Source organism: Pristiophorus japonicus, unplaced genomic scaffold (assembly GCF_044704955.1).
Source record: "Pristiophorus japonicus isolate sPriJap1 unplaced genomic scaffold, sPriJap1.hap1 HAP1_SCAFFOLD_43, whole genome shotgun sequence".
In the NCBI taxonomy this organism is placed as follows: Eukaryota; Metazoa; Chordata; class Chondrichthyes; family Pristiophoridae; genus Pristiophorus; species Pristiophorus japonicus.
In genome coordinates this window covers 5,372-30,708 of record NW_027254201.1, presented here as the reverse complement: position 1 = coordinate 30,708, position 25,337 = coordinate 5,372, and the positions used below count along the sequence as shown (strand labels likewise).

At 49.5% G+C, this 25,337-nt stretch overlaps 1 protein-coding gene across 1 annotated transcript; it reads left to right on the top strand.

Moving 5' to 3' along the window:
* Window positions 1-1,352: 1,352 nt before the first annotated feature.
* Window positions 1,353-20,505, top strand: LOC139251637 (maestro heat-like repeat-containing protein family member 1). The gene is made up of 4 exons (XM_070873245.1): window positions 1,353-1,443; window positions 2,831-3,096; window positions 16,985-19,216; window positions 19,315-20,505. The coding sequence occupies exons 1-4, from the start codon at window positions 1,353-1,355 to the stop codon at window positions 20,503-20,505; spliced, it is 3,780 nt and encodes a 1,259-aa protein (XP_070729346.1).
* Window positions 20,506-25,337: the final 4,832 nt, after the last annotated feature.

The following is a 25,337-nucleotide window of genomic DNA, read 5'->3' as shown; positions in this document are numbered from 1 at the left end:
GAGTTCTTTGAGGATGTAATGAACAGGGTGGATAAAGGGGAACCAATGGATGTTGTGTATTTGGACTTCCAGAAAGCATTTGACAAGGTGCCACATAAAAGGTTACTGCACAAGATAAAAGTTCACGGGTTTGGGGATAATATAATAGCATGGATAGAGGATTGGCTACCAAACAGAAAACAGAGAGTCGGGATAAATGGTTTATTCCGGGTTGGCAATCAGTAACAGGTGGTGTGCCTCAGGGATCAGTACTGAGACCCCAACTATTTCCAATCTATATTAAGGACTTGGAAGAAGGGACCGAGTGTAACATAGCCAAGTTTGCTGATGATACAAAGATGGGAGGAAAAGCAACGTGTGAGGAGGACACAAAAAATCTGCAAAAAGACATAGACAAGCTGAGTGAGTGCGCAAAAATTTGACAGATGGAGTATAATGTTGGAAAATGTAGGGTCATGCACTTTGGCAGAAAAAAACCAAAGAGCAGGTTATTATTTAAATGGAGAGAGAATGCAAAGTGCTGCAGTACAGCGGGGTCTTGGGGCACTTGTGCAAGAAACACAAAAGGTTAATCTGCAGGTCAAGCAAGTGATCAGGAAAGCCAATGGAATCTTGGCCTTTATTGCAAAGGGAATGGTATAAAAAAGCTGGGAAATCCTGCTACAGTTATACAGGGTATTGGTGAGGCCACACCTGGAGTACTTAGTACAGTTTTGGTTTCCATATTTAAAAAAGGATAGAACATAAGAACATAAAAATTAGGAACAGGAGTAGGCCATCTAGCCCCTTGAGTCTGCTCCGCCATTTAAAAAGATCATGGCTGATCTGGGCGTGGATTCAGTTCCACTTACCTGCCCGCTCCCCATAACCCTGAATACCCTTATTGTTTAAAAATCTATCTATCTGTGATTTGAATACATTCAATGAGCGAGGTCCCATCCAGGGTCAGCACTCTTTGATCCTGAGAATAAAGTGAAGGTCACAGAGTGACCGTTTCTGATATATACATGCCTCGTGTGAGTTTGTAACAAGGTGCAGAGACACTACATGTGGCGACGAGAAACGGGAATCACCGAACCACGAGGATGGCCACCGGTGGCACAGAGGAACGCGACTGTGTGGGTGAGGACTGGGACGACTTTGTGGAAAGACTCCAGCAGAGCTTTGTCACAAAGAACTGGCTGGAAGAGACAGCGGCTGACAAGCGGAGGGCGCATCTACTGACCAGCTGTGCTGCACAGACGTATGCGCTGATAAAAGACCTGCTCGCACCCTAAAAGCCAGTGGACAAGTCTTTCGAAAAGCTCAGCCAGCTGATCAGTGAGCATCTCAAGCCGGCAAGTAGTGGACAAATGGCCTGGCACCAGATCTACTCTCACCGGCGTCTGGAGGGTCAAAACGTCTCGGACTTGGTGGCGGAACTGCGGCGTTTGGCCAGTCTCTGTAAGTTCTCCGATGCCTGCAGCAGGGAGGTATTAAGAGACTTTTATATTGAGGGCATTAATCATGCTGCCATTTTCAGGAAGCTTATAAAGACCAAGGACCTGACTTTAGAAGGGGTGGCGTTGATAGCTCAGACCTTTATGGCAGGGGAAGAGGAGACCAAGGTAATTTACGCACGCAGCCCTGGTTTTAACGTTGCGATGAACCAGGAAGTTAAGTTTGTAAAGTGATACAGAACCCAGAACACAGAACCGCAGACAGGCAAGGGAAATTTAACACTGCCCAGGCAGCAACAAGCTCCAGGTTGGGCCCACAACAGGGACAATGGAAAGGGGATCGGCAATTCATGCCATCACGAGGAACAATGCATCCCGTTTTGGGACCATTCAGAGTGCTTAGAAACAGCTAAACGGGCCATCAGAGGGGAATGCCTGGGTATAGTCCTTTTGTTAACAGCAATAACACACTGCCAAAAGCTGCAGGTTCCAGCTTTATACCTGTAGGATTTGTAATGTCAGTGGACACTTGGCCAGGATGTGCAAAAAGGCAGAAGCGAGGCTAGTCTGCGAGACGGAGGAACCAGACGAGGGGTCTGCAATGCAGGATGAGGCCTGGGGAACAACCTTGGATGCGGAAGTTCAAAGAGTTCATGTGGCTGACGTCCACAGCTCATACACTAAAACGCCACCCATGAAGATGAAAATCTTACTGAATGGCATCCCGGTGCACATGGAGCTGGATACGGGAGCTAGCCAGTCTCTCATGAGCGCCCAACAGTTTAAGAGACTATGGTCACACAGAGCTAGCAGGCCGAAACTGGAACGCATTGAGACGCAGCTACGTACGAACACCAAAGAGATCATCCCAGTGCTGGGCAGCGCAAACTTGATGGTAACGCATAATGCATTACAGAACTGGCTGCCACTCTGGATTGTTCCGGAAAATGGCCCCGCACTTTTGGTGAGGAGTTGACTAGCTGAGATGTATTTGAAATGGGGGGATGTGCACGCCATTTCATCCGTGGAACGAAGTTCATGCTCGCAGGTCTTGCAAAAATTCGCGTCACTGTTTTAACCCGGTGTCGGTACGTTCAAGGGCACTAAAGTAGTGATACGCATCACTCCGGACGCCAGACCAGTGCACCACAAAGCCAGAGCGGTGCCGTACGTGATGCGTGTAAAAATTGAAAGTGAACTGGACAGGCTGCTCAGAGAGGGCATAATTTCGGCCATTGGATTCAGCGACTGGGCAAGTCCCATCGTTTCCGTCCTCAAAGCAGATGACTCGGTTAGGATTTGTGGCGCCTACAAAGCCACCATCAACCGAGTGTCGCTGCAAGACCAATACCTGCTTCCGAGAGCGGAGGACCTCTTTGCCACGCTGGCAGGTGGAAAGCTGTTCACAAAGCTGGACCTCACTTCGGCCGACATGACTGAGGAACTGGCGGAAAATTCCAAGCTTCTGACCACCATCACGACGCACAAAGGATTATTTGTCTACAACAGGTGCCCGTTTGGCATTCGTTCGGCAGCGGCTATCTTTCAGCGAAACATGGAAAGCTTGCTCAAGTCCGTCCCTGGAACGGTCTTATTCCAAGACGACATCCTTATAATGGGTCTTGACACCGAGGAACACCTCCGCAACCTGGAGGACGTGCTATGCCGATTGGATTGGGTAGGTTTGCGGCTGAAAAAGGCCAAGCGTGTGTTTTTCTCCCCAGAGGTCGAGTTCCTGGGCAGGAGAGTTGCCGCAGACGGGATCCGGCCCACTGAATCAAAAACTGAGGCGATTCGCCGGGCGCCCAGTCCCGGCAACACGTCGGAGTTGCGATCATTCCTGGGACTTTTGAACTATTTATGGAACTTTCTGCTGAACTTAAACACATTGTTGGAGCCATTACACATGCTCCTCCATAAAGGTTGTGAATGATTTTGGGGGATTGTCAAGAACGGGCTTTCAATAAGGCGAGGAACCTGTTGTGTTCCAACAAACTGTTGACTTAGCATGAGCTCTGTAAAAAACTGGTTTTAACATGCGATGCATCATCCTACGGAGTTGGGTGTGTATTGCATCAGGGTAACGATGACGGCCGACTCCAACCGATGGCTTACGCCTCCAGGTCGCTCTCCCAGGCAGAGCATGGATATGGCACGATCGAGGAGGAGGCACTCACGTGTGTGTACGGTGTGAAAAAGATGCACCTTTGCCTTTTCGGCAGACAGTTCGAGCTAGAGACGGATCACAAGCCGTTAACATCCCTGTTGTCTGACACCAAGGTTGTCAACGCTAACGCGTCAGCTCGCATACAGCGATGGCTGCGTAAGACTACACCATACGGCACCGGCCAGGCACCGAAACTTGCGCTGATGCATTCAGCAGGCTCCCACTGGCCACCACCGTGGGGGAGTCATAGCAGAGCACCGAGATGGTCATGGCCATTGAGGCTTTTGACACTGCGGGCACCCCCATCACAGCCCGAAAGATCAAACTCTGGACCAACAGGGACCCCCTCCTATCCATGATAAAGAAATGTGTCCTGACTGGGAATTGGGCGCCCGCACACAGGCCGTGCCCCTAGGAAGTGAGGCTGTTTCAGAGACGGATGGATGAGCTCTCCATTCAAGTCGACTGCCTGTCATGGGGCAGCCGGGTAGTCATGCCCCAGAAAGGAAGGGAAGCATTCATCAGGGAACTCCACAGCGAGCAGCCTGGCATCGTGTTAATGAAGGCCATTGCCCGGTCACATGTATGGTGGCCGGGGATTGACTCAGACCTGGAACACTGGGTTCGCAAGTGCACGATGTGTGCCCAACTGGGCAATGCCCCCAGGGCGTGTCGAAATCTCGACCTCCGAAAAGAATGACTCCGACACTTACAGCTCCAGGAGAAGTTTCCTTTTTAATTTACTTGCTCGCAACGGGTAGGTCACACTCAGTCAAGGGCTAAGGGAACACCTCCGAAATGGGTCAGTTTAACAAGATATTTATACATTAAAACCAAAGTTCTGGCCTCTCCCTGTGTATTGCTCTGTCTCACAGTCAGTGAATACAGATAAAGAGTTAATTACTATATCCTGGTCCTGACATGGTTTACAGATATTTCCTTTTGTCAGGGTAATCAGGAAGCCAAACGGCCATTACTCCATGAGTCATAGGTAATGGGCTATCACCTGTCTTGTATTGTGTCAGGATTGTTTCAATTTCCTGGTCAGTTTATCTGTTTGCATCAAGTGGATGAGGTCTCTGAAAGAGATAATGGCAAGAAGATAAGATTGGGGTGACATGGAACTCCTGTAGTGTAGACAATAGGAGAACACCATGGGGGTTACTTGTCTCAGCATGACTTGTCTCCTAGCTGTCTGATGGCCATCAGCCATCTCACAGCAGGTTTAGCTGTTTATGCAAGCTGACTGCTAAAATGCAGAAAGTTCTGGAATGGCCAGGACTCCATTTTAATCAAAAGGCACACAAATACCGTATGGTATCAGCTTAGATAATAATACTTTCCAAATTCCCCCATTTTGTCCTTCACAAGGACAACTCAATCCATTCTGATCTTGTACAGTCTCTCCATTTCTGGTCCTTTAGTTTCATTACTCACTAGGCATATTATACCTTCAGGATTTCTTATTCTGGGAGTAATGCTTAGGAAGGGAGGCTGATGGTTATTATCATAATTGGGCTGGTACCATCCCTCGAAGGCTGTAAGTTTATACCCTGCCGATCTCCATTCTGTTTGCTCCTTCGTTTCTGGCCCCTTAGTTAGTTTTGTCCTGTTTTGCACTGTCAACCATTCTACCATTTCTGATTCGTTAAAGGGGACAGATCTCAGGAGAATACCCCCCTTGGAGTGGACAGGTACATGGGAACATATCCAACAACTCGACAAGTTTCTTTCTTGAGCATACCTATGACTCAGTGCCATAAATACGTTTACGTGCAATTCCCTTCGGTGGCGGGTCTGTACCCCTGGTGTAATCAATAATGTGAAGTAAAACCCTGTCAAGCCCAGCACCATCAGTCCCCATAGTCCATACAGTTCCTTATTCAGTCTTCCTTTTTCTGTTCCTCTGATTCCTTCGTCCCTTCCTCCTGGTCGCGTGCCCGTTTGCAATGGGATGCGTGGATCCATGTTGGTCTTTCCTTTACCTTGATTGCAGTATTGGTCGCCAGCAGGACCTGGTATGGTCCTTCGAATCTTGGCTGTAGACTGCGTTTCCTTTTAAAAATCTTGATGTAAACGAATTCCCCTGGCTCCACGTTATGACACTTCCCTTCCGCTGGCTTGACTTGGGCTTCCTTTATCTGTGAATGAAAGCTGGAAATACATTTGGTTAGTGCAATACAATAATTCAACATATTTTCCTCCATTTTGTGGATGTCCATCTGGTTTGCAGTAAATGGTGCTGTAAAAGGTAGTCGTTGGGGACGTCCCATAACTATCTCATGCGGTGACAGGCCTGTTGTTCTGTTGGTTGCAGATCGCATTACCATCAAAGCTAAGGGCAGCAGTTCTGTCCATTTCAGTCCAGTGTCATTGCATAGTTTTGCCAGCTTATTTTTAAGCATTCCATTATATCTTTCAACAAGTCCAGCTGATTGTGGATGATAACTGCAATGAAAACGTTGATTAATCTGTAAAGCTTTACACATTTCTCTTATAACAGTTCCCATGAAATATGACCCGTTATCACTGGAAAGCTTAGCAGGGATTCCGAAGCGCGGTACAATTTCTTTTATCAAACATTTAGCAACAGTCGTGGCATCGGCCTTTTTACATGGAACGGCTTCAATCCATCGAGAGAACACATCTACAATAACTAATACATACTTGAATCCCATACACGTAGGTAATTCAATAAAATCCATTTGTAAATGTAAAAAAGTCCCGACTGGATTTGGGTGGGAGGCAGATTCTACTTTTTCCGTCTTACCCGGATTCATTGTCTGACAGGTAACACAATTTTCACAGATTTGTTTTGCAATTGCCGAAATACCTGGTGCATACCAAGTTGCCAAAATATAATCTGCCAATCCCCCTTTGCCTGCATGTGTGAATGTATGAACACATCCGGCAATCCATGGAAGTAAGGATCTAGGGGCCACCACGCGGCTGTCATGGTGAACCCATATTCCTTCTGGATTTTTATAACATTGATCCTTCGTCCAGGTCACCACCTCCTCCGTACTGGCCTGTGTCTGAAAGGCCAGCACGTCATTAATAGTGGGTGGCGGGTCTGAGCAATTATTTTTCCTTAATGGGAACAATGACACCTGCATCCCCCCTTTCGACAGAGCTGCTGACTTAGCTGCATTATCTGCTCTGGCATTCCCAAGTGCCACCTCATTCGATTGGCCTGTATGTGCTTGGCATTTGATAATGGCAAGTATCAAAGAGCATTGAATGGCTCTCAGGAGATTTTCCACTTGTTCTGCATTTTTGATAGGGGTTCCGGAAGAAGTCAGGTACCCGCGAATCTTCCAAATTTGTCCATAGACATGGGATACCCCAAAAGCATACCTGGAGTCAGTGTAGATATTAACTGTGTGTCCTTCAGCCAGAATACAGGCTCGAGTTAACGCAAACAATTCGGCTTGTTGTGCTGAAAAGGAGTCTGGAAGAGAGGCTGTTTCGACAACATTATACTGAGTTACAATTGCATAAGCCGCTCTAGGTTGGCACCTATCATTTCGTAAGGCTGATCCGTCAACATGGTACACTAGATCAGGATTACACATTGGTACATCTGTTAGATTGATACGTGGTTTAGTCACTAATTCGGTTACCATTTCACATGAATGGGGTTTGCAGTCGTCTTCCGTGGGGAGTAGAGTGGCTGGATTTAAGGTAGTGCATCTTTTGATGACAAGGTTCGGATTTGATAACAGTTCGACCTCGTATTTAGTGGTTCTTGCGGAGGTTAGGTGTTGGGTGGCACATTTAGTAAGTAAAATCTCGACAGAGTGTGGGATATACAAAATGGTCTGATGATTTAGAGTTATTGTCTGAGCCTGTTGCATAGCATAATAAGCTGCTGCCAATGAAGGAAGGCATCCTGGTAGTCCGCGTGCCACTGGGTCGAGGTGGGTACTGAAATACGCTACCGGTCGCTGCCTGTCCCCATGTAACTGAGGCAAAACAGATTGTGCAAAACCCGACTTGTGATGCACAAATAAGTTGAATAGCTTAGTGTAATCTGGTAATCCCAAGGCGGGTGCTGAAGTGAGGGACTGTTTAAGGTTCTGAAAAGCATTCCGGGATACCTCATTCCAAATCAACTTCTCTGGTAGTGCGGGCATGGACATGTCTAACTGTGGTCTAACGATCTCGGAATAACTCGTAACCCATTGCCGGCAGTATCCTGTCATGCCGAGGAGGTGTTTCATTTCTCTCTTGGTTACTGGTAGTGGGGCAGAGCAGATTGCTTTTACTCGGTCTTGTTTCAATTGTCTCGTATCTCTGATCAATTCGTGCCCTAGATACCGAACCTTTTCTGAGACAAATTGTAACTTTGCCTTTGACACCTTGTGTCCTTTCGAGGCCAGAGCTTTTAATAACACAAGGGAGTCCGTTTCGCAGGCCAATTTGGAGGGTGAGGCGAGCAATAATTCGTCAACATACTGCACAAGTGTAGAACCTGCTGGTAAAATTACATCTTCCAGATCCCTCTATAGGCATTGTAAGAATATGGTAGGGCTCTCGGTAAATCCCTGCGGGAGTCTTGTCCACGTATATTGGCGTCCTTTATACGTGAAGGCAAACAGGAATTGGGACTCTGGGTGAATGGGTATTGAGAAAAATGCTGAACACAGATCAACTACTGTGTAATACGTTGATGATGCCGGAATACTGGCAAGTATAATTGCCGGGTTGGGAACCACTGGATAAGTTGGGAATACCGAATGATTCACGGCTCGTAGGTCTTGGACAAATCTCCATTTGTCACTATTGGGCTTCTGCACCGGAAAGATCGGTGTGTTACATGGACTTCTAGTTGGAACGATTACTCCCTGAGCCAGCAGGGACTCAATGACTGGCTCAATACCTTGTTCTGCGGCTGGGGACAAGGGGTATTGAGGCTTCTTGGGGAGCGGGGCGGTTGAATTGATCGCTACCTTATAGGGTTGTGCGGTGAGCATCCTTCCTACTTCATTAGCGTGTGTTGACCATAGTTGTTCTGGAACTGTAGCAAGAAGCTCTGCTGTGCTTTGTCGTACTGGGAAGCTAGTGGCTGAGAGCATCCTTTCTTCTAAGACAGCATCGAAGTATATTTTCCCATTTAACTTGACCGAATAGCCTCCCCCCCTTTCATGTTGCCCCAAAGTTCCATTACGTGTGTGCCATTCCTCTTGTACTGGGGATCCTTGTATTCTTTCAACCATTCGTCCTAAATCCTGGGGTTTATGTGTGCCTGCAACCGCAAGGGTGCAGTGTGGAACGCTCCCTTTAACCCTGAACAAGCTCTGACTGTGGGAGGATAATTCAACCCCTGCCGCTATCCCTTCGGGTCCGATCAAGATTTTTTCGATCATCAATTGATGTTTCTGGTGCAGGAATGGTTGATAAAAGATTTGTGCTGTAGCGTCTGATCCCGTGTTGTCACAATATGCTGTGCAGTGTATTGTTTCGTACCAATTTCCCAAGGTTTGAGATTTGAGGTAGTCTGTGATTAACCTTGTTACACACCAATATGAACCAACCAAATAGGATAGGGTTTTGCTTAGTGTGGAGTCCAAATTTTTCCAGGCAAACAATATGGGAGTTGTGGGTTGAAGTAGTGGATATGCGCCACATTTATCTATGGGGATTCGAACCTCCATACCAGCTGGGGAACAGAGGGTCGTGGCGTTCATTTTACATAACAGGTCACGTCCACACAGATTCACTGGAACCTCCTTAGACAGTAGGAATGAATGATTATCTTCGTAATCCTCTAATTGTACATTGATAGGGTTGGAGAAAAACATTTGCTGTGCGTGTCCAGATAGTCCAATCACTGAGGTTTGATTAGTGGAAGTGGGAATTCCCCTCGTATCTTCCCTTGAAAGGACCGAATAGGTGGCACCAGTATCCACTAGGAATGGGACATCCTTTCCTTGTATTCGCACTTCTACTTCAGGTTCTCCGATGGCATTTAACGAAACGACGGGTAGCTGTTTGTTCGCAGCACTCGGGTCTGGGATTGGGCGTCATTGATCATTATACGGGCAATTTGGTGGTTGGCCCAATTGCCTCTGACTCTGTGATCCAAATGGATCTTGCACAGAGAAATTAGTCTGAGGTCTAGCATGTACCTGGACTTGGGTCGCATACGGGTTGGGTTCTGAAGGGGGAGGGTGTGCTCTATTACCTGCCTGTTGAGTCCAATCGTGATTTGGTTGTTGCTGTTTTGCCCGGCAAGTTCTAGCCCAGTGTCCAATCTGACCACAATTGTGACAGATATCATATTGTTCCTGCCCTGCACCTCCTCTCCCTCTTCCCCTGTAATATCCTCCTCTGCCCCGCCCTCTTCCTCTACCCTGCGGGGGGGGGGCGGAAGATGGTGTCACCGGGGTGGGTGTTATTGGAGCTGCTTGGATACAAACATGGTGACCTTGCTTCTAGATTCTCTATTTCGCTCTTGTATGTCCTTTAACATAGATACAACCTTGGCTAGCGATTCCTGTCGCCATCCGAGACAAACTAGTTTAAAGGGATCTCTGAGTTCGGGCCGTAGCCCGTTTACCACGGCGCTGATCATAGGAGCTTCTACCTCCTCCATTTTCATGCCTGAACATTGGTTCATGATCTCTCGCACTCTTTCTACATAATCCTCAACATCCTCCTCATTTCTTCGTGTAGTTTCCATCATTTTGGACCAATTCGTTTTCCTCGGGAACACCGAATGTAAGGCTTCCCAACATCTTCCCCAGAACCCCTCTCCTGGCTTCGTGCTGGGATCTGCATCCGGAGCCTCTCGATGGGTTTTAAAATCTGTGAATTTTATCTCATGTTCGGCAAATTTTGTGTCCTTTAAACATGCTTTCAGTAAGATTTGACCATCTAATATACTGGGTTCGTGGCACAAGATGATTACTTTTAACTGGTCTATGGCCTTTTCAATATTGGTTTTGGGGTCTACCAATCCTTCCACAATTATTCTTAATTCACTTGGTGACCATGGTCGATAAATAGGGACCGGAGCCCCCCCAGAGAGTGGACTGGGAAAAAGTCTTAATGGGTATGCAGATGATGATGGCTCCAGTGCAACGGGCTCTGGTCCACGGGTAAGACTTACTGGGTATGCAGATGATGATGGCTCCAGGGCACCGGGCTCTGGTCCACGTGTAAGACTTACTGGGTATGCAGATGATGATGGCTCCAGGGCACCGGGCCCTGGTCCACGGGTAAGACTTACTGGGTATGCAGATGATGATGGCTCCAGGGCACCGGGCGCTGGTCCACGGGTAAGGCTTCCTGGGTATGCAGATGATGATGGCTCCAGGACACCGGGCCCTGGTCCACGGGAAAGACTTACTGGGTATGCAGATGATGATGGCTCCAGGGCACCGGGCTCTGGTCCACGGGTAAGACTTACTGGGTATGCAGATGATGATGGCTCCAGGGCACCGGGCCCTGGTCCACGGGTAAGACTTACTGGGTATGCAGATGATGACGGCTCCAGGGCACCGGGCCCTGGTCCACGGGTAAGACTTACTGGGTATGCAGATGATGATGGCTCCAGGGCACCGGGCCCTGGTCCACGGGTAAGACTTACTGGGTATGCAGATGATGATTGCTCCAGGGCACCGGGCCCTGGTCCACGGGTAAGACTTACTGGGTATGCAGATGATGATGGCTCCAGGGCACCGGGCTCTGGTCCACGGGTAAGACTTACTGGGTATGCAGATGATGATGGCTCCAGGGCACCGGGCTCTGGTCCACGGGTAAGACTTACTGGGTATGCAGATGATGATGGCTCCAGGGCACCGGGCCCTGGTCCACGGGTAAGACTTCGTGTGCCCCCTGCAGGGTCGTCACGGTATTGATTCCCTTGTGACTGACTTATATTTCCTGCAGCCGCACCTGTATTGTTGGGAGCGGGTGTTACCCATTTCCCTGTACTCCGGCCCGAGGATCGTCTCCTCCTTGGCCTGGAGCACCCCCCGGGGATGGAACATACGGCGGTGGTCGATGCCTGTAGGGAGTCCAATCCTCATCCCAGTCCTCATCCTCATCCTTATCCCAACCCTCAGGAGCCCTAGGTGAGTGTGCCTTTGTCTCTTTAGCAACCATAACGGATGGGTGTTTGTTATGTCGAGGGCGATTCACCTGCTCTACCCGTTCATCCCCCTGCTTTCTGCCTCGAGTACACTGCTTGCTAACTCTTAGGCTCTTCTCGTGTCGTTCCTCAGCTTCCCTTTTCCAATCTCCAAACGCTGACCAATTCACTTTTTTTTTCCCTCTTCTACCTGGGTCTCTGTCTATAAGGCATTCTTCTAGACAGGTTGTTCTCTCTAAATTGAATGAACCATCGGGTGGAAATGGCCTGTTTTCACCCTTAGTCCATTTTACCCATTCTCTTAGGTGGTCAATTGAAGACTGACCACAATTCTGGAGCATACAATGGGCTGGGGTCCCTTTTGGAGGTGGTTTACTTGCTCCAGCCCCCATTCTGGATGATTTAAGATTTTTCCACAGTTTCTGATCTCACAATCCTTTCGGCCAACCGAGTTCTATACGCCCACTTCTCCTGGCCGTTACGTGGCCTGAAAAGGCTCTTAATTCGGGCTCAGTCTGGGTGTGTGAGATATGTTGGCACGAACCAACCATAGTTGATCAATCAGTTACTGTTTCTTTTCCTAATCAATCCTTGTGTTTTTTTTTTCGAATCACAACTTTCCCTAGTGACTCCTCCCGTTTCTCTAATGGCAATAACTCACAGAGGTATTGCACCAACAGTAATACAAGGACAACAAACAATATTCCCGCGAGTACACAAATCATAACCTCTAAACAAATTCTCAGTCTGCGTTGTACGTCACTACAGACCGAGTCCTTAACTTATCCGAATAAAAACTGATAAAACTTAAGGTTCCATAACCAAACTCTTTGATCGATTGCGCTCTTTTTTTTTATAGTCTCATCACATAAGAACCCCTTCCGAATTAAAAACAATAAAAATCTTATCACATAAGAACCTTCGATCGATTAGCGCTTCTTTTTTTTTAATAGTCTTATCACATAAGAACCCCTTCCGAATTAAAAACAATAAAAATCTTATTACATAAGAACCTGGAACCCTTTTCGATCGACTAGCGCCCCCTTACCTACTGAAACCTTCCCCGGGCTGTCTCGAGGTTTTTTCCAGAACCTGTTCTCCTCTGCTGGCGAGCTGAGAAAGAAATGGTTATAAAAAAATACCTTTAACTTTTAAATGCCGAGTCTTGTAGATGCAGTACCTCAGCTGTGGACAACAGATTACATCTGCGATTCAACAGTGAAGAAACCTCTTGTGAGCAAAGGCTCACCTTGTTTGGCCACCGAAGCCTTTCACTGGAGAGGCACTATGCCTGTATCCGTTTTACTCACAGAACAGAGAGTATGCATCTCGGTGGAACCTCCAATAACTGTCGAAATCTCGACCTCCGAAAAGAATGACTCCGACACTTACAGCTCCGGTAGAAGTTTCCTTTTTAATTTACTTGCTCGCAAGTGGAAGGTCACACTCAGTCAAGGGCTAAGTGAACACCTCCGAAATGGCTCAGTTTAACAAGATATTTATACAGTAAAACCAAAGTTCTGGCCTCTCCCTGTGTATTGCTCTATCTCACAGTCAGTGAATACAGATAAAGAGTTAATTACTATATCCTGGTCCTGACATGGTTTACAGATATTTCCTTTTGTCAGGGTAATCAGGAAGCCAAACGGCCATTACTCCATGAGTCATAGGTAATGGGCTATCACCTGTCTTGTATTGTGTCAGGATTGTTTTAAATTCCTGGTCAGTTTATCTGTTTGCATCAAATGGATGAGGTCTCGGAAAGAGATAATTGCAAGAAGATAAGGGTGGTGTGACATGGCACTCCTGTAGTGTAGACAATGGGAGAGCACCATGGGCGTTACTTGTCTCAGCATGACTTGTCTCCTAGCTGTCTGATGGCCATCAGCCATCTCACAGTAGGTTTAGCTGTTTATGCAAGCTGACTGCTAAAATACAGAAAGTTCTGGAAGGGCCAGGACTCCATTTTAATCAAAAGGCACACAAATACCGTATGGTATCAGCTTAGATAAAAATACTTTCCACAGCAGGCTCCACTCAGCCCATGGCCTTGGCCCACCAGGCCATGGTCACGCATTCACGTAGACTATGCGGGCCCGTTCATGGAGAAAATGTTCCTGATCGCAGTCGATGCATACTCGAAGTGGTTCGAGTGAATCATATTCAACTCGTGCACGACATCCATCACAGTGGAGAGTCTGCATCCTAGGGTCTTAAGAGAAGTAAAGGCAGGGATAGATGATGCATTGGTTGTAATTTACCAACATGCCCAGGATTCTGGGAAGGTCCCAGCTGATTGGAGAAGTGCAGATGTAATGACCCTATTTAAAAAAGCGAGGCAGACAAAAAGCAGGAAATTATAGACCAGTTAGCCAAATATCTGTGGTTGGGAAAATGTTGGACTCCATTTGGTGTATTTGGACTTGCAGAAGGCATTTGACAAGGTGCCACATAAACTGTTACTGTACAAGATAAAAGATCAGGGGTTTGGGAGTAATATATATGCATGGATAGAGGATTGGCTAACTAACAGAAAGCAGAGAGTCGGGATAAATGGTTCATTCTCGGGTTGGCAATCAGTAACTAGGGGAGTGCCGCAGGGATCAGTGCTGGGACCCCAACTATTTACAATCTATATTAATGACTTCGAAGAAGGTATCGAGTGTAACATAGCCAAGTTTGCTGACGATAAAAAGATGGCAGGACAAGCAATGTGTGAGGAGGACACAAAAAGCTTGCAAAATGACATAGTTAGGCTAAGTGCGTGGGCAAAAATTTGGCAGATGGAGTGTAATGTTGGAAAGTGTGAGGTTATGCACTTTGGCAGAAAAAAAAATCAACGAGCAAGTTATTATTTAAATAGACAAAAATTTCAAATTGCTGCAGTACAGCGGGACCTGGGGGTGCTTGTGCAAGAAACACAAAAGGTTTGTACTCAGGTAAAGCAAGTGATCAGGAAGGCCAATGGAATCTTGGCCTTTATTGCAAAGGGGATGGTGTATAAAAGCAGTGATGTTTTGCTACAGTTTATCAGGGTTTTGGTGAGGCCACACCTGGAATACTGCGTACAGTTTTGGTTTCCATTTTTAAGAAAGGATATACATGCTTTGGAGGCAGTTCAGAGAAAGTTCACAAGGTTGATTCTGGAGATGAGGGGGTTGTCTTATGGGGAAAAGTTGAGTTGGTTGTGCCTCTATTCATTGGAATTAATAAGAATAAGAGGTGATCTTGTCGAAACATATAAGATTATGAGGGGGCTTGACAAGGTGGATGCAGAGAGGATGTTTCCACTGATGAGAGAGACTAGATCTAGGGGGCATAATCTTAGAATAAGGAGCCGCCCATTTAAAACTGAGATGAGGAGGAATTTCTTTTCTCTGAGGTTTGTAAATCTGTTGAATTCGCTGCCTCAGAGAGCTGTGGAAGTTGATTCATTGAATAAATTTAAGACCAAGATAGACAGTCTCTTAACCGATAAGGGACGAAAGAGTTATGGGCACTGGGCAGGGAAGTGAGCTTGAGTCCATGATCGGATCAGCCATGATCGGATTAAATGGCAGAGCAGGCTTGAGAGGACGTATGGCCGATTCCTGCTCCTATTTCTTATGTTCTTATGTTCTTATGAATCTACCTCAAGCACAGTTGCAGAAATGAGGCCAGAGATGAGCAAACATTGCTGTGCGTGCCCTGGGGGTCACCCTTACACTATTAGTCCATTCTGATGGGGTCACAACCATTTCTGATGCTGCAGGTGGGCAGCGTGGCCAATAGTCGCTCGGAGAAAGAATTGAAACCCTGGTATAACTGATACACCTGACTGCAATCCATATAGTCTATGGTTAATGCTTGGAGCTGAACCCCGGCAATGGTGCTGTGTAAGGGAGATATTACAGGCTCAGACTCCCAGTGTTAAGCTTCACCCGTTGGGAGCTCATAATGGGAATCTGAGGCATGGAGGGTCCGTGCACCCTGTCAGCAACACACATTGATACATTCTACACTTCAATCTTATTATTGATCATTAGCTTTCTGAACAATCATTGTAAAAGCAGTTTAACAATCAACCCATAGAAACACGACTCAATCAATTATGAGCTCACCCTCACCAGTGAGGTCATCACCTGGCTGGTCATGTGACAGCTCGAGTCACAAGACGTCACAATGAAATTCGTGACTTCACAAAAGCAGGAAATAATGACACGGTGCCTTTTCCACATAAAGCTGTCGGCTGCTTGGTCATCCAGCAGTTAAACTTTGTGTTTGACCTGCAGGAGAAGGAGGGAGAGAGTTTTTCAAAGATTTTTTTTCAAAGCAATCAACCAAAAGCTTTAAAGCATTAAATTAATTCAAGACCATCGAATTAGGAATCTACAAAGAAAGGTCTGCATAGGACGGACATCTCTGTGTGTGAGAAGTTCCATTCACAGGAGAGAAAGAGCCCGTGTTCGGGTCGAGACAAATAAAGGTCGAAATATCAAATCGACAAAATAACAGCAGCAACACTGGTGATAATCGGTGAGTAAAAGCAGAGAGCTCTGTGTTGTTACAAGTCTGTTTATCACTAGGACACATTGTGTGAAACAAGAGAAGTGATTGAATTCCAGCAAAATGGTGACAAACAGAATAAAGTGTTCGGTGGCCATGATTATCAGTCTGTTTTCTGATGAAGATGACTTTGTTCCAATGAGATTAACTGAGTCACTGCAAGAGCTGGGAAGGATCAATCATAAATACGTCCTTACGTACTGCCATAAGTATCTGACCAAAAACAAGTTGCGGCCGGCCCCACGTTGGGCCTTACTAACGGCGATGACGTTGGTAATAAAGGATAACCTTGGACACTTACACACACGGCTAGCTAAAAAACTGAGCAACTTGGCTTTGATGAAAATGATCAGATCAGAGCATGTTGACCATCAGGAAGCGGCAAGTTGCCTCCTGGTTAGTCTGGGTGCCAGGTTTCCATTTGAAATTTTCAAGCACATCGAGTCGGGGTGCCAACCATGGACCCAAGCATATTTCTACGTGGTGCTGACACTGGGAAGGCTGTGCAGAGCAAACGTGCATTGCTTGCTACCTCGGCTCAAGCCTGTCTTGAAAAACATGCTCCCCACACTGCATGGAGTAACTGATGGGGAAATGAAGTGGACTCTCTGTGTTTCATTGGGGCTTTTTAGTGAGAGCATTCAAATGTACCTGTCAAACCCAGAGGGGACCAGAAAACCTAAAGTTGAGAAGATGTTCTTTCATGAGATTTCTGCGGCTTACAATCTGCTTTAGAATTCCTGGCTGCCCATGAAAGAGCCCATGGTGAGCAGAGCAATACTAGAAACAGTCGCCCAGATAATCCAGCTACTACCCAATGACAAACTGGACAAGGAGCTCCCCAGCTTAATTCCAACCCTTCTCTTGGTGTACCAGGAAACCTTTCCCCATGTTTCTGTCACTCGGTGTCTGTGCAGTGTCCTGCGCACTGCCATCGAGAGGAACAGTGACGTACTCCTGACACAACTGCAGATTCTGCTGATCACTTTCCATGAGCAGATCTGTATTGTGATGGAACAACCCCAAAACACCTTTTCTGAGAATCAGCTAAATGAAATCCTTTGCTGCTTCAGAGTTCTAGCTCCGGCATTTACAAGCCAGATACTAGAGATCCTTCGGATGCAACTGGCAATTGACAATGAGCAAATTCAACTCGGGGCACTGGCCATGCTGAAGTACCTTCTCGATACTGTCCATTCAAACATGGAGAGTCAGAAGGATCAGATTCTGAATTGTGTGCGACGATCACTTTTAACTGGGAGTAACAGAGTGAAGGCAATCCTTGCCCAGGTAATATACACCATGGCCTGTCACAATTACTTGGAGCGAGAGGGAGGAAAGCAGCTGGTGGAATTTATCATCCAACAGTGTGCTCTGCCCACCGAGGAGAACGAGGAGAGTACTGAAAGTGAAGAGGAGTTCTGCAGCGTAATGGCGGCCGTGGTTACGGATAAGGATTTAAGGAGACAGTTCGAAGGATTGCTGAAATTGATGGTGGGAACTTTACCGATTGGCGATGTCCTCTGGTCCTACCTACTGGAGTTTGTGATCACAGTAAAGTACACTGAAGCCTTCACAATCGTCTGTGGTTCCTCATATTGCGTTGGAATAAAGAGACTGATGGCCAGCAATACACAATTTGTTCTTAATTACGAGGACTATCCAAATCTTCCTGAGCCTCGTACACTGCTGACGCGGCTATTGATTGTGTCTTCTTCTCTGTGCCATGGAAAAGGCAGAGGTGTTCCTGCTCTGGGCTTACTATATCTCCTGGCAATGGACATCCACCCAGCAACAGTGAGAGTATGGGACAAGGAATTCCCAATGTTATGTAACTTTCTGGAGGCGAATTCAGAGAAGCTTAATCTCCAGAATGAGTGTGAAGAGAAACTGTTGGGGGTTGTGTCCCAGGCTCTGGAGGCAATCGCGGATAAGGTGTGGATCACCCAGCTCATTGCAGAAATGAGCCACTGGATTCACACCTATCGCCTGTATCCAAAAGAGAGGGCTTTTCTGTACAAGTGTTTAGGGAGAGTGCTCCGACTGACCCAAGACAAAGACATCATCAGTAAAAGTCTTCATCAGATGCTTCAGAGTGTTGAGCACAATGAAAATTTCGAGAGAGACAGGGTAGCCGCTGGAATTGGTGACTGTGCTGTAACACAATTAGATACCACGCTCACCACACTGAAGGCTTTCATGGAGTTCAATCGTTTGTGCATATCAAGTCCCTTTCACCAGGTTGACAATCACATAATGAAAGTTAAAAGCACGCTCATTTTATGCTATGGGCAGATTATGTCACGTTGTCCTCGGGACCTCATTCTGCCCAGAATCGAGACCGACATTCTGCACAATGTGTTGGCTCTTTTCAACACCAGGATGTTTGGACTGAAATCCAAGGTGAAGGACTTGACACTGAAATTAAGTTTGACAAACACTGTGACACTGTTGGCCAAAGCTCTCCAACCCAGCGAAGAACACCCACCCTACACTCTGAGCAGAAAGGCAGAATTGCTGAGCTGCATGGAGGAGCTGATCACTGCCGAACCAAAGGAGATATTGAGCACTTGTGTTCGAAATTCTGCCATGGACGCCTGTGCAGCCCTCATCAAACTGCAGCCTTCACTGAGCAGTGAGACTGAGCTGATTAGCATCTGTTTGAATCGTGTCTTCAGTTTGCCAGATTGGGAGAGCAGCACTGCCGAGCAAAGTACAAACATGGACATGGCAGAGAGACAGAAGCTTCACACCGACACAATGGCCTCGGTGCAGGGTCTCCTGAAGCAATGCTTACTTTTGGATCTCTCTCCTGATGGGCTTCATTCTGTATTTAAAACCATGGAGACTGAGATCCAATCCACACGGGACCATGAGCGAGAAAAGGCAATGGAGAGCACTTTACAGCTGGTGACATTTTACCTGGAGAAACTGCAAATTAGCAATAAGGTGCCATCCCATAACTTGGTGAGGATTATTGGATGTGTGGGGCTTCAATGTGCAGATCCATCGCATGTTGTGAGGGAGGCAGCCATTAAAACTTGTATGGATTGCTGTATATCCAGTTACACCTTGAAGGCTTTCCAGTGGGTCATCAAGATAAGGAAGTGGAGCAACTGAAAGCCATCAACGGCGGATTGAAGCAATTTACCAGTCAGGCCCTCTTTCAAACCTGCACTGCTGTCGGTAACGTTTTATCCAAGTGCATAGCCCATGAGCAGTTGAACACTCTACTCTTCACGGTCTTTAAAGGGCTGACAGACAAGCACCGGAACATTTCCTGCACAGCTTCTATTGTGCCAAATGTCCTCATTACAACACGTGGAACCACCCTTGCAGACGTTTGGGGAACAATCAAAGTATTGAGCCGTCAATTGCGTTCAATTACGGAGCCGCGGGTGAGAAATGCAGTGACGCATTCAATCTCCATTCTGGCCTCACACCATCTGCCAGCAGTTTTGTCCGCTCTCCTCACTTACCCCATTCCATTTGATGGATATATTTGTGACATATGGAGATCCCTCCTGACACGTAATGCATTAGCACCGGCCAAATTCTTACTGAACAACATCAAATCATTGTATGATGACGGCAGATATTGCCATGTCACAGATACAAAAGATTCGGCAACTCAGCAGTCTTTAGCTGTCCTCTGTGCTCTTCGTGATGTGGTATGTGAGCCTGACTCAGGGCACGTGATAAAAATTCTCTACTCCCACTTAGTCAGCACCCTTCTGATTCATCTCAGCTTCAGTGTCTGGGTTCGCTTTCCGACCAACTTTCTGACAATTCCAAAGGCTGGGAACACCTTCGGCCCTGCTCTAAGACTGAATTATGCCGACGCTTGCCATTGCTCAGCTGAGATTCTTCGAACTGTCCTGTCACAGGGAAAGGGAGTTGATCGCATCATGAGAGAAATGGGAGGTTGGGATCTCATCGTGAGCCCAAGAAAGCACCATGAGGGGGTTACACTGCTGGCAAGCACATTGACCGCGTGTGCTGCCCCGCATCTGATCAGCATTGTGGAGCAACTCACTCCTTGTCTTGTCAACATAGGAGAGAGTCAGAGGATCACAATAGCTGTCTTCTTTGGGGAGCTTTTAAATCATTCCGTGGTGTGGGACTTGTTGCTGATGGATACCCTTCTGGAGAGTTTGTTTCGATGTTTGCTCGATGAGTCCCCAATTATCCAATGGCTTGCTGTAAAAGGTTTTGGAAATGCTGCAACTGGAGCTTCTCAACGGATAGACACATAATGCACCAAACTGTTGTCCACAATGTTATCTGTGATTGACCAGAAGTCAAAACCCGAGAATCTCATTGCAGTTGAGGCAATGTCGAGCATGTGCAAAGTTCTGGGTCAGCTCCAGGAGGATTATACAAATCCCATTCTTGGTGATGTGGCACTGGCAGTTCAGCCTTACTTGGAACATCAGCATGAGACAATGAGAGCTGCGGCGTTTAACGTTCTTGGCAAGCTAATAAGATTTGGGAGTGTGGAAATGAACCCTCCACATATGGAGCACATCAAGTCCACCTTGATCCGCTTGCTGCTACATCTCAACGCTGAGAGCATTGAAGTCACCAACGTCAGCAAACATATCCAAGATGTTCCAAGAACTTTCCTCGGAGGAGACCACCCTGGATTATGAGAACTATTTAAGCAACATCTCCAGGCACATTGCCAAAGACTAGGACAACCAGATCCCCTTGTACATAAGGAGCTGTGCCGCCTTCCTGAGGAATGTGCTTCCTGCGGTCAGAGGGAACGGATTGAAATTCCTCGCTTTCCTCATGTACAATGCCCCATGACATTATTACACATCACAGTCTGCAGCTCAGATTTGTGAGCAGATTATTGCCTTGCTGTCAGATCACGAGCAAGATGTCAGAACGAAAGCAGCCAAGGCGATGCGATACCTCTACATGTATTAGGGACCATCAGATCAAAATTATTGTAATGTATGCGTTCGTAGTGTGTTTGGAAATGAGTCTGAAGTCCAAAAATTCGCAGACCCAAAATAGGCAAAAGGGGGAAAGGGGAGGGGGAAGGGATTTGGCCGCGGCATGGGGGGGAGGGAGATGGAGAGTGATCCTGGGCGGGGCATTGGGGGAGGGGGAGGAGGGAGTGATCCTGGGCGGGGCATCGGGGGAGGGGGAGGGGGAGGGGGATTGTAAGAATGGCAGGCCGGGATGGGCGGGGGTGAGGTGAGAATCGTTGCCTCGTGAGGTAATCGGAAACTTCGGGGGAGGAGGGGATTTGTAGGCCTCATGGGGGTAATGCGTGGCCTGTGGGATAGGGGGGATGGGAGCCCTCGGAGGTGGATTGGAGGCCTTTGGGGAGGTCTCCTATCATGGGGCGGGGGTGTGGATGAGGCAGGGATGCTGGATCGGCACTTAACTCCTGGATCGAGCAGGTATCGCCGTACTTTCGCTGGTTGATTCCCCGAGGCCTGAGAAACCCGACCAGCCAGGGTTACATGTCAAATGGAGTTCAAATCTGAGGCATGCCAGCCGCATTATAATATTTAAATGAACCCCCCACCTCCTATGAGCAGGTTGGCTGCAATCCCCCCGGGCCCGCCCACATTAAACCGGCAGTGGTCGGGGGAAGGGTGTTACTCCCTGTGGGGAAGGGTCTATCTCCTGTCAGATCCCCTCCCTCCCCGACAGCCCAGTGGCGATTGAGGACTTGCTGTGGGCACAAACCCAGCGCCCACCACCGCTTGGTACAGATTGTTGCACCACCAACATGTTCACCCACCTGTCTCAGGGAATCCTCTCTTATCCTCAGTTTGGTGAAGCAGAAAGCAGAGTCCACAAAGAACTCCGTGTACTTCAAAACCTAATATCCATCTGCAAGGAGTGGGTGGGCTGTGTGGGGAGCACTGTCTGTTTATTCTCTGTCACTATCAAACATGGCTGCAAACCCTCCCTTGGTCGATTTCTGTCTTTCTCAGTGTTTATTGTGTAATCTAACTTTCTACCAATAACCTTCATAAATAAGCTGCCTGTGGGCTAGAAATTGCCTGGAGATCGCCCGCGCCCGATCCTACGCGGTATTGGCTCGGTTTGGTCTTTCCCACGGCCGGAATGCTGCTGGTGCACGCTCCCGAGGTTTTCGGACGGTCCATGTCGGCGGCGGCGATGCGGTGCGGGAGCGGAGCGCAGCGGGGTCAAAGTCGCGATCAGCTTTCCTGTATAAAGGGAAGCTGAACCGTTGTGTGACAGGGCCGCAAACGCTTGTCTGCGCATTCTCCCGCCATTCTCCCGCCATTCCGGGGTCAAAGCTGACCTGCGCATGCACAGGCAACAGAAGGACCGCACTCAACAGTTTGAATCTGCAGAGGTTGGTGCGTCTCCGTGGGAGAGGGGCTGGGAGTGGGGGGGAGGGAGTCTGGGGGGGAGTTGGGGAGGGAGTGGGGGGAGGGGGGAGTGGGTGGGGGGTGAGGGAGAGAGTGGGTGGGGGGTGAGGGAGAGAGTGGGTGGGGTGTGGTGGGGGAGTGGGTGGGGGTGAGTGAGTGGGGGGGAGGGGGAGAACGAATGAGCGGGGGGAGGAGAAGAGTGAGTGGGGGAGGGGGAGAAAGAGTGAGTGGGGGAGGGGGAGAGTGAGTGGGGGGGAGGGGGAGAACGAGTGAGTGTGGGGGGGAGGGGGAGAATGAGTGGGTGGGGGGAAGGGGGAGAACGAGTGGGTGGGGCGGGAGGGGGAGAACGAGTGAGTGGGGAGGGAGAACGAGTGAGTGGGGGGTGAGGGAGTGAGGGGGTGGGGGAGAACAAGTGAGTGGGGGGAGGGGGAGAACGAGTAAGTGGGGGGGAGTGGGAGAATGAGTGAGTGGGTGTGGAGGGGGAGATGAGTGAGTGGGGGGGAGGGGGAGAACGAGTGAGTGGGGGTAGGGGGAGAACGAGTGAGTGGGTGTGGAGGGGGAGATGAGTGAGTGGGGGGGAGGGGGAGAACGAGTGTGTGGGGGTAGGGGGAGAACGAGTGAGTGGGGGGAGGGGTGATCGAGTGAGTGGGGGGGAGGGGGAGAACGAGTGAGTGGGGGAGGAGGGGGTGATCGAGTGAGTGGGGGCGAGGGGGAGAACTAGTGAGGAGGGGGAGGGGGTGATCCAGTGAGTGGGGGGAGGGGGAGAACGAGTGAGTGGGGGGGAGGGGGAGAATGAGTGAGTGGGGGTGGTGGGGAGAACGAGTGAGTCGGGGGAACACGTGAGGGGGTGTGGGGGGGAGGGGGAGAATGAGTGAGTTGGTGGGGGAGAACGAGTGAGTGGGGGGGAGAACGAGTGAGTGGGGGGTGGAGGGGGAGAACGAGTGGGGGGTGGGGGGAGGCGGAGAATGAGTGAGTCGGGGAAGGGGAGGGGTAGAGTGAGTGGGGGGGAGGGGGAGAACGAGTGAGTGCGTGGGGGAGAACGAGTGAGTGGGGGGGAGAACGAGTGAGTGGGGGGTGGAGGGTGAGAACGAGTGAGTGGGGGGGAGTGGGTGGGGAGAACGAGTGAGTGGGGAGGGGAGAACGAGTGAGTGGGGGGTGGGGTGGGAAGGGGAGAATGAGTGAGTGGGGGGTGGTGTGGGAGGGGGAGAACAAGTGAGTGGGGGTGAGGGGGGAGGGATAGAATGAGTGTGGGGTGGGGAGGGGGTGAATGAGTGAGCGGGGGGGAGCGGGAGAACGAGTGAGTGGGGGGGAGAACGAGTGATTGGGGGGGAGGGGGAGAACGAGTGAGTAGGGGAGGAGGGGTAGAACGAGTGAGTGGGGGGAGTGGGAGAACGAGTGAGTGAGGGTGGGAGAACGAGTGAGTGGGGGGGAGTGGGTTAAGAGAACGAGTGAGTGGGGGAGAGTGGGTGGGGAGAACGAGTGAGTGGGGTGAGGGGGGAGGGATAGAACGAGTGTGGGGTGGGGAGTGGGAGAACGAGTGAGTGGGGGGGAGAACGAGTGAGTGGGGTGAGGGGGGAGGGATAGAACGAGTGTGGGGTGGGGAGGGGAAGAACGAGTGAGCGGGGGGGAGGGGGAGAACGAGTGAGTGTGGGGGAGAACGAGTGAGTGGTGGAGAGGGGGAAAACGAGTGAGTAGGGGAGGAGGGGGAGAACGAGTGATTGGGGGGGAGAACGAGTGAGTGGGGGAGGGGTGAGCAAGTGAGTGGGGGGAGGGGGAAAAAGAGTGAGTGGGGGGGAGAGGGAGAACGAGTGAGTGGGGGGGAGGGGGAGAAAGAGTGAGTGGCAGGGAGGGGAGAACAAGTGGATGGGGGTGGAGGGAGAGAACGAGTGAGTGAGGGTGGTGGGGGAGAACGAGTGGGTGGGGGTGAGAGGGAGAACGAGTGAGTGGGGGGAGGGGAGAACGAGTGAGTGGGGGGAGGGGAGAACGAGTGAGTGCGGGGAGGGGGAGAACGAGTGGATGGGGGTGGAGGGGGAGAACGAGTGAGTGAGGGGGTTGGGGGAGAACGAGTGGGTGGGGGGGAGGGGGAGAACGAGTGAGTGGGGGGAGGGGAGAACGAGTGAGTGGGGGGGGAGAATGAATGAGTGGGGGGGAGGGGGAGAATGAATGATTGGGGGGGAGAACGAGTGAGTGCGGGGAGGAGGAGAACGATTGAGTGGGGGAGCGGGAGAACGAGAGAGTGGGGGGTGAGGGGGTGAATAAGTGAGTGGGGGGGGGAGAGGGAGAACGAGTGAGTGGGGGGGAGGAGGAGAACGAGTGAGGAGTTGGGGGGGGGAGAACGAGTGAGTGGGGGTTGGGGGGGGACCGAGTGCGTGGGGGGGAGGGGGAGAACGAGTGAGTGGAGGTTGGGTGGGAGGCGGAGAACGAGTGCGTGGGGGGGAGGAATGAGTGGTTGGGGGGAGAACGAGTGAGTGGAGGGGAGGGGGAGAACGAGTGAGTGGGTGGGGGGAGGGGGAGATCGAGTGAGTGGGGGGGAGAACGAGTGGCTGGGGGGAAGAACGAGAGAGTGGGGGGTGAGGGGGTGAATAAGTGAGTGGGGGGGAGAGGGAGAACGAGTGAGTGGGGGGGAGGAGGAGAACGAGTGAGGAGTTGGGGGGGGGAGAACGAGTGAGTGGGGGTTGGAGGGGGAACCAGTGCGTGGGGGGGAGGGGGAGAACGAGTGAGTG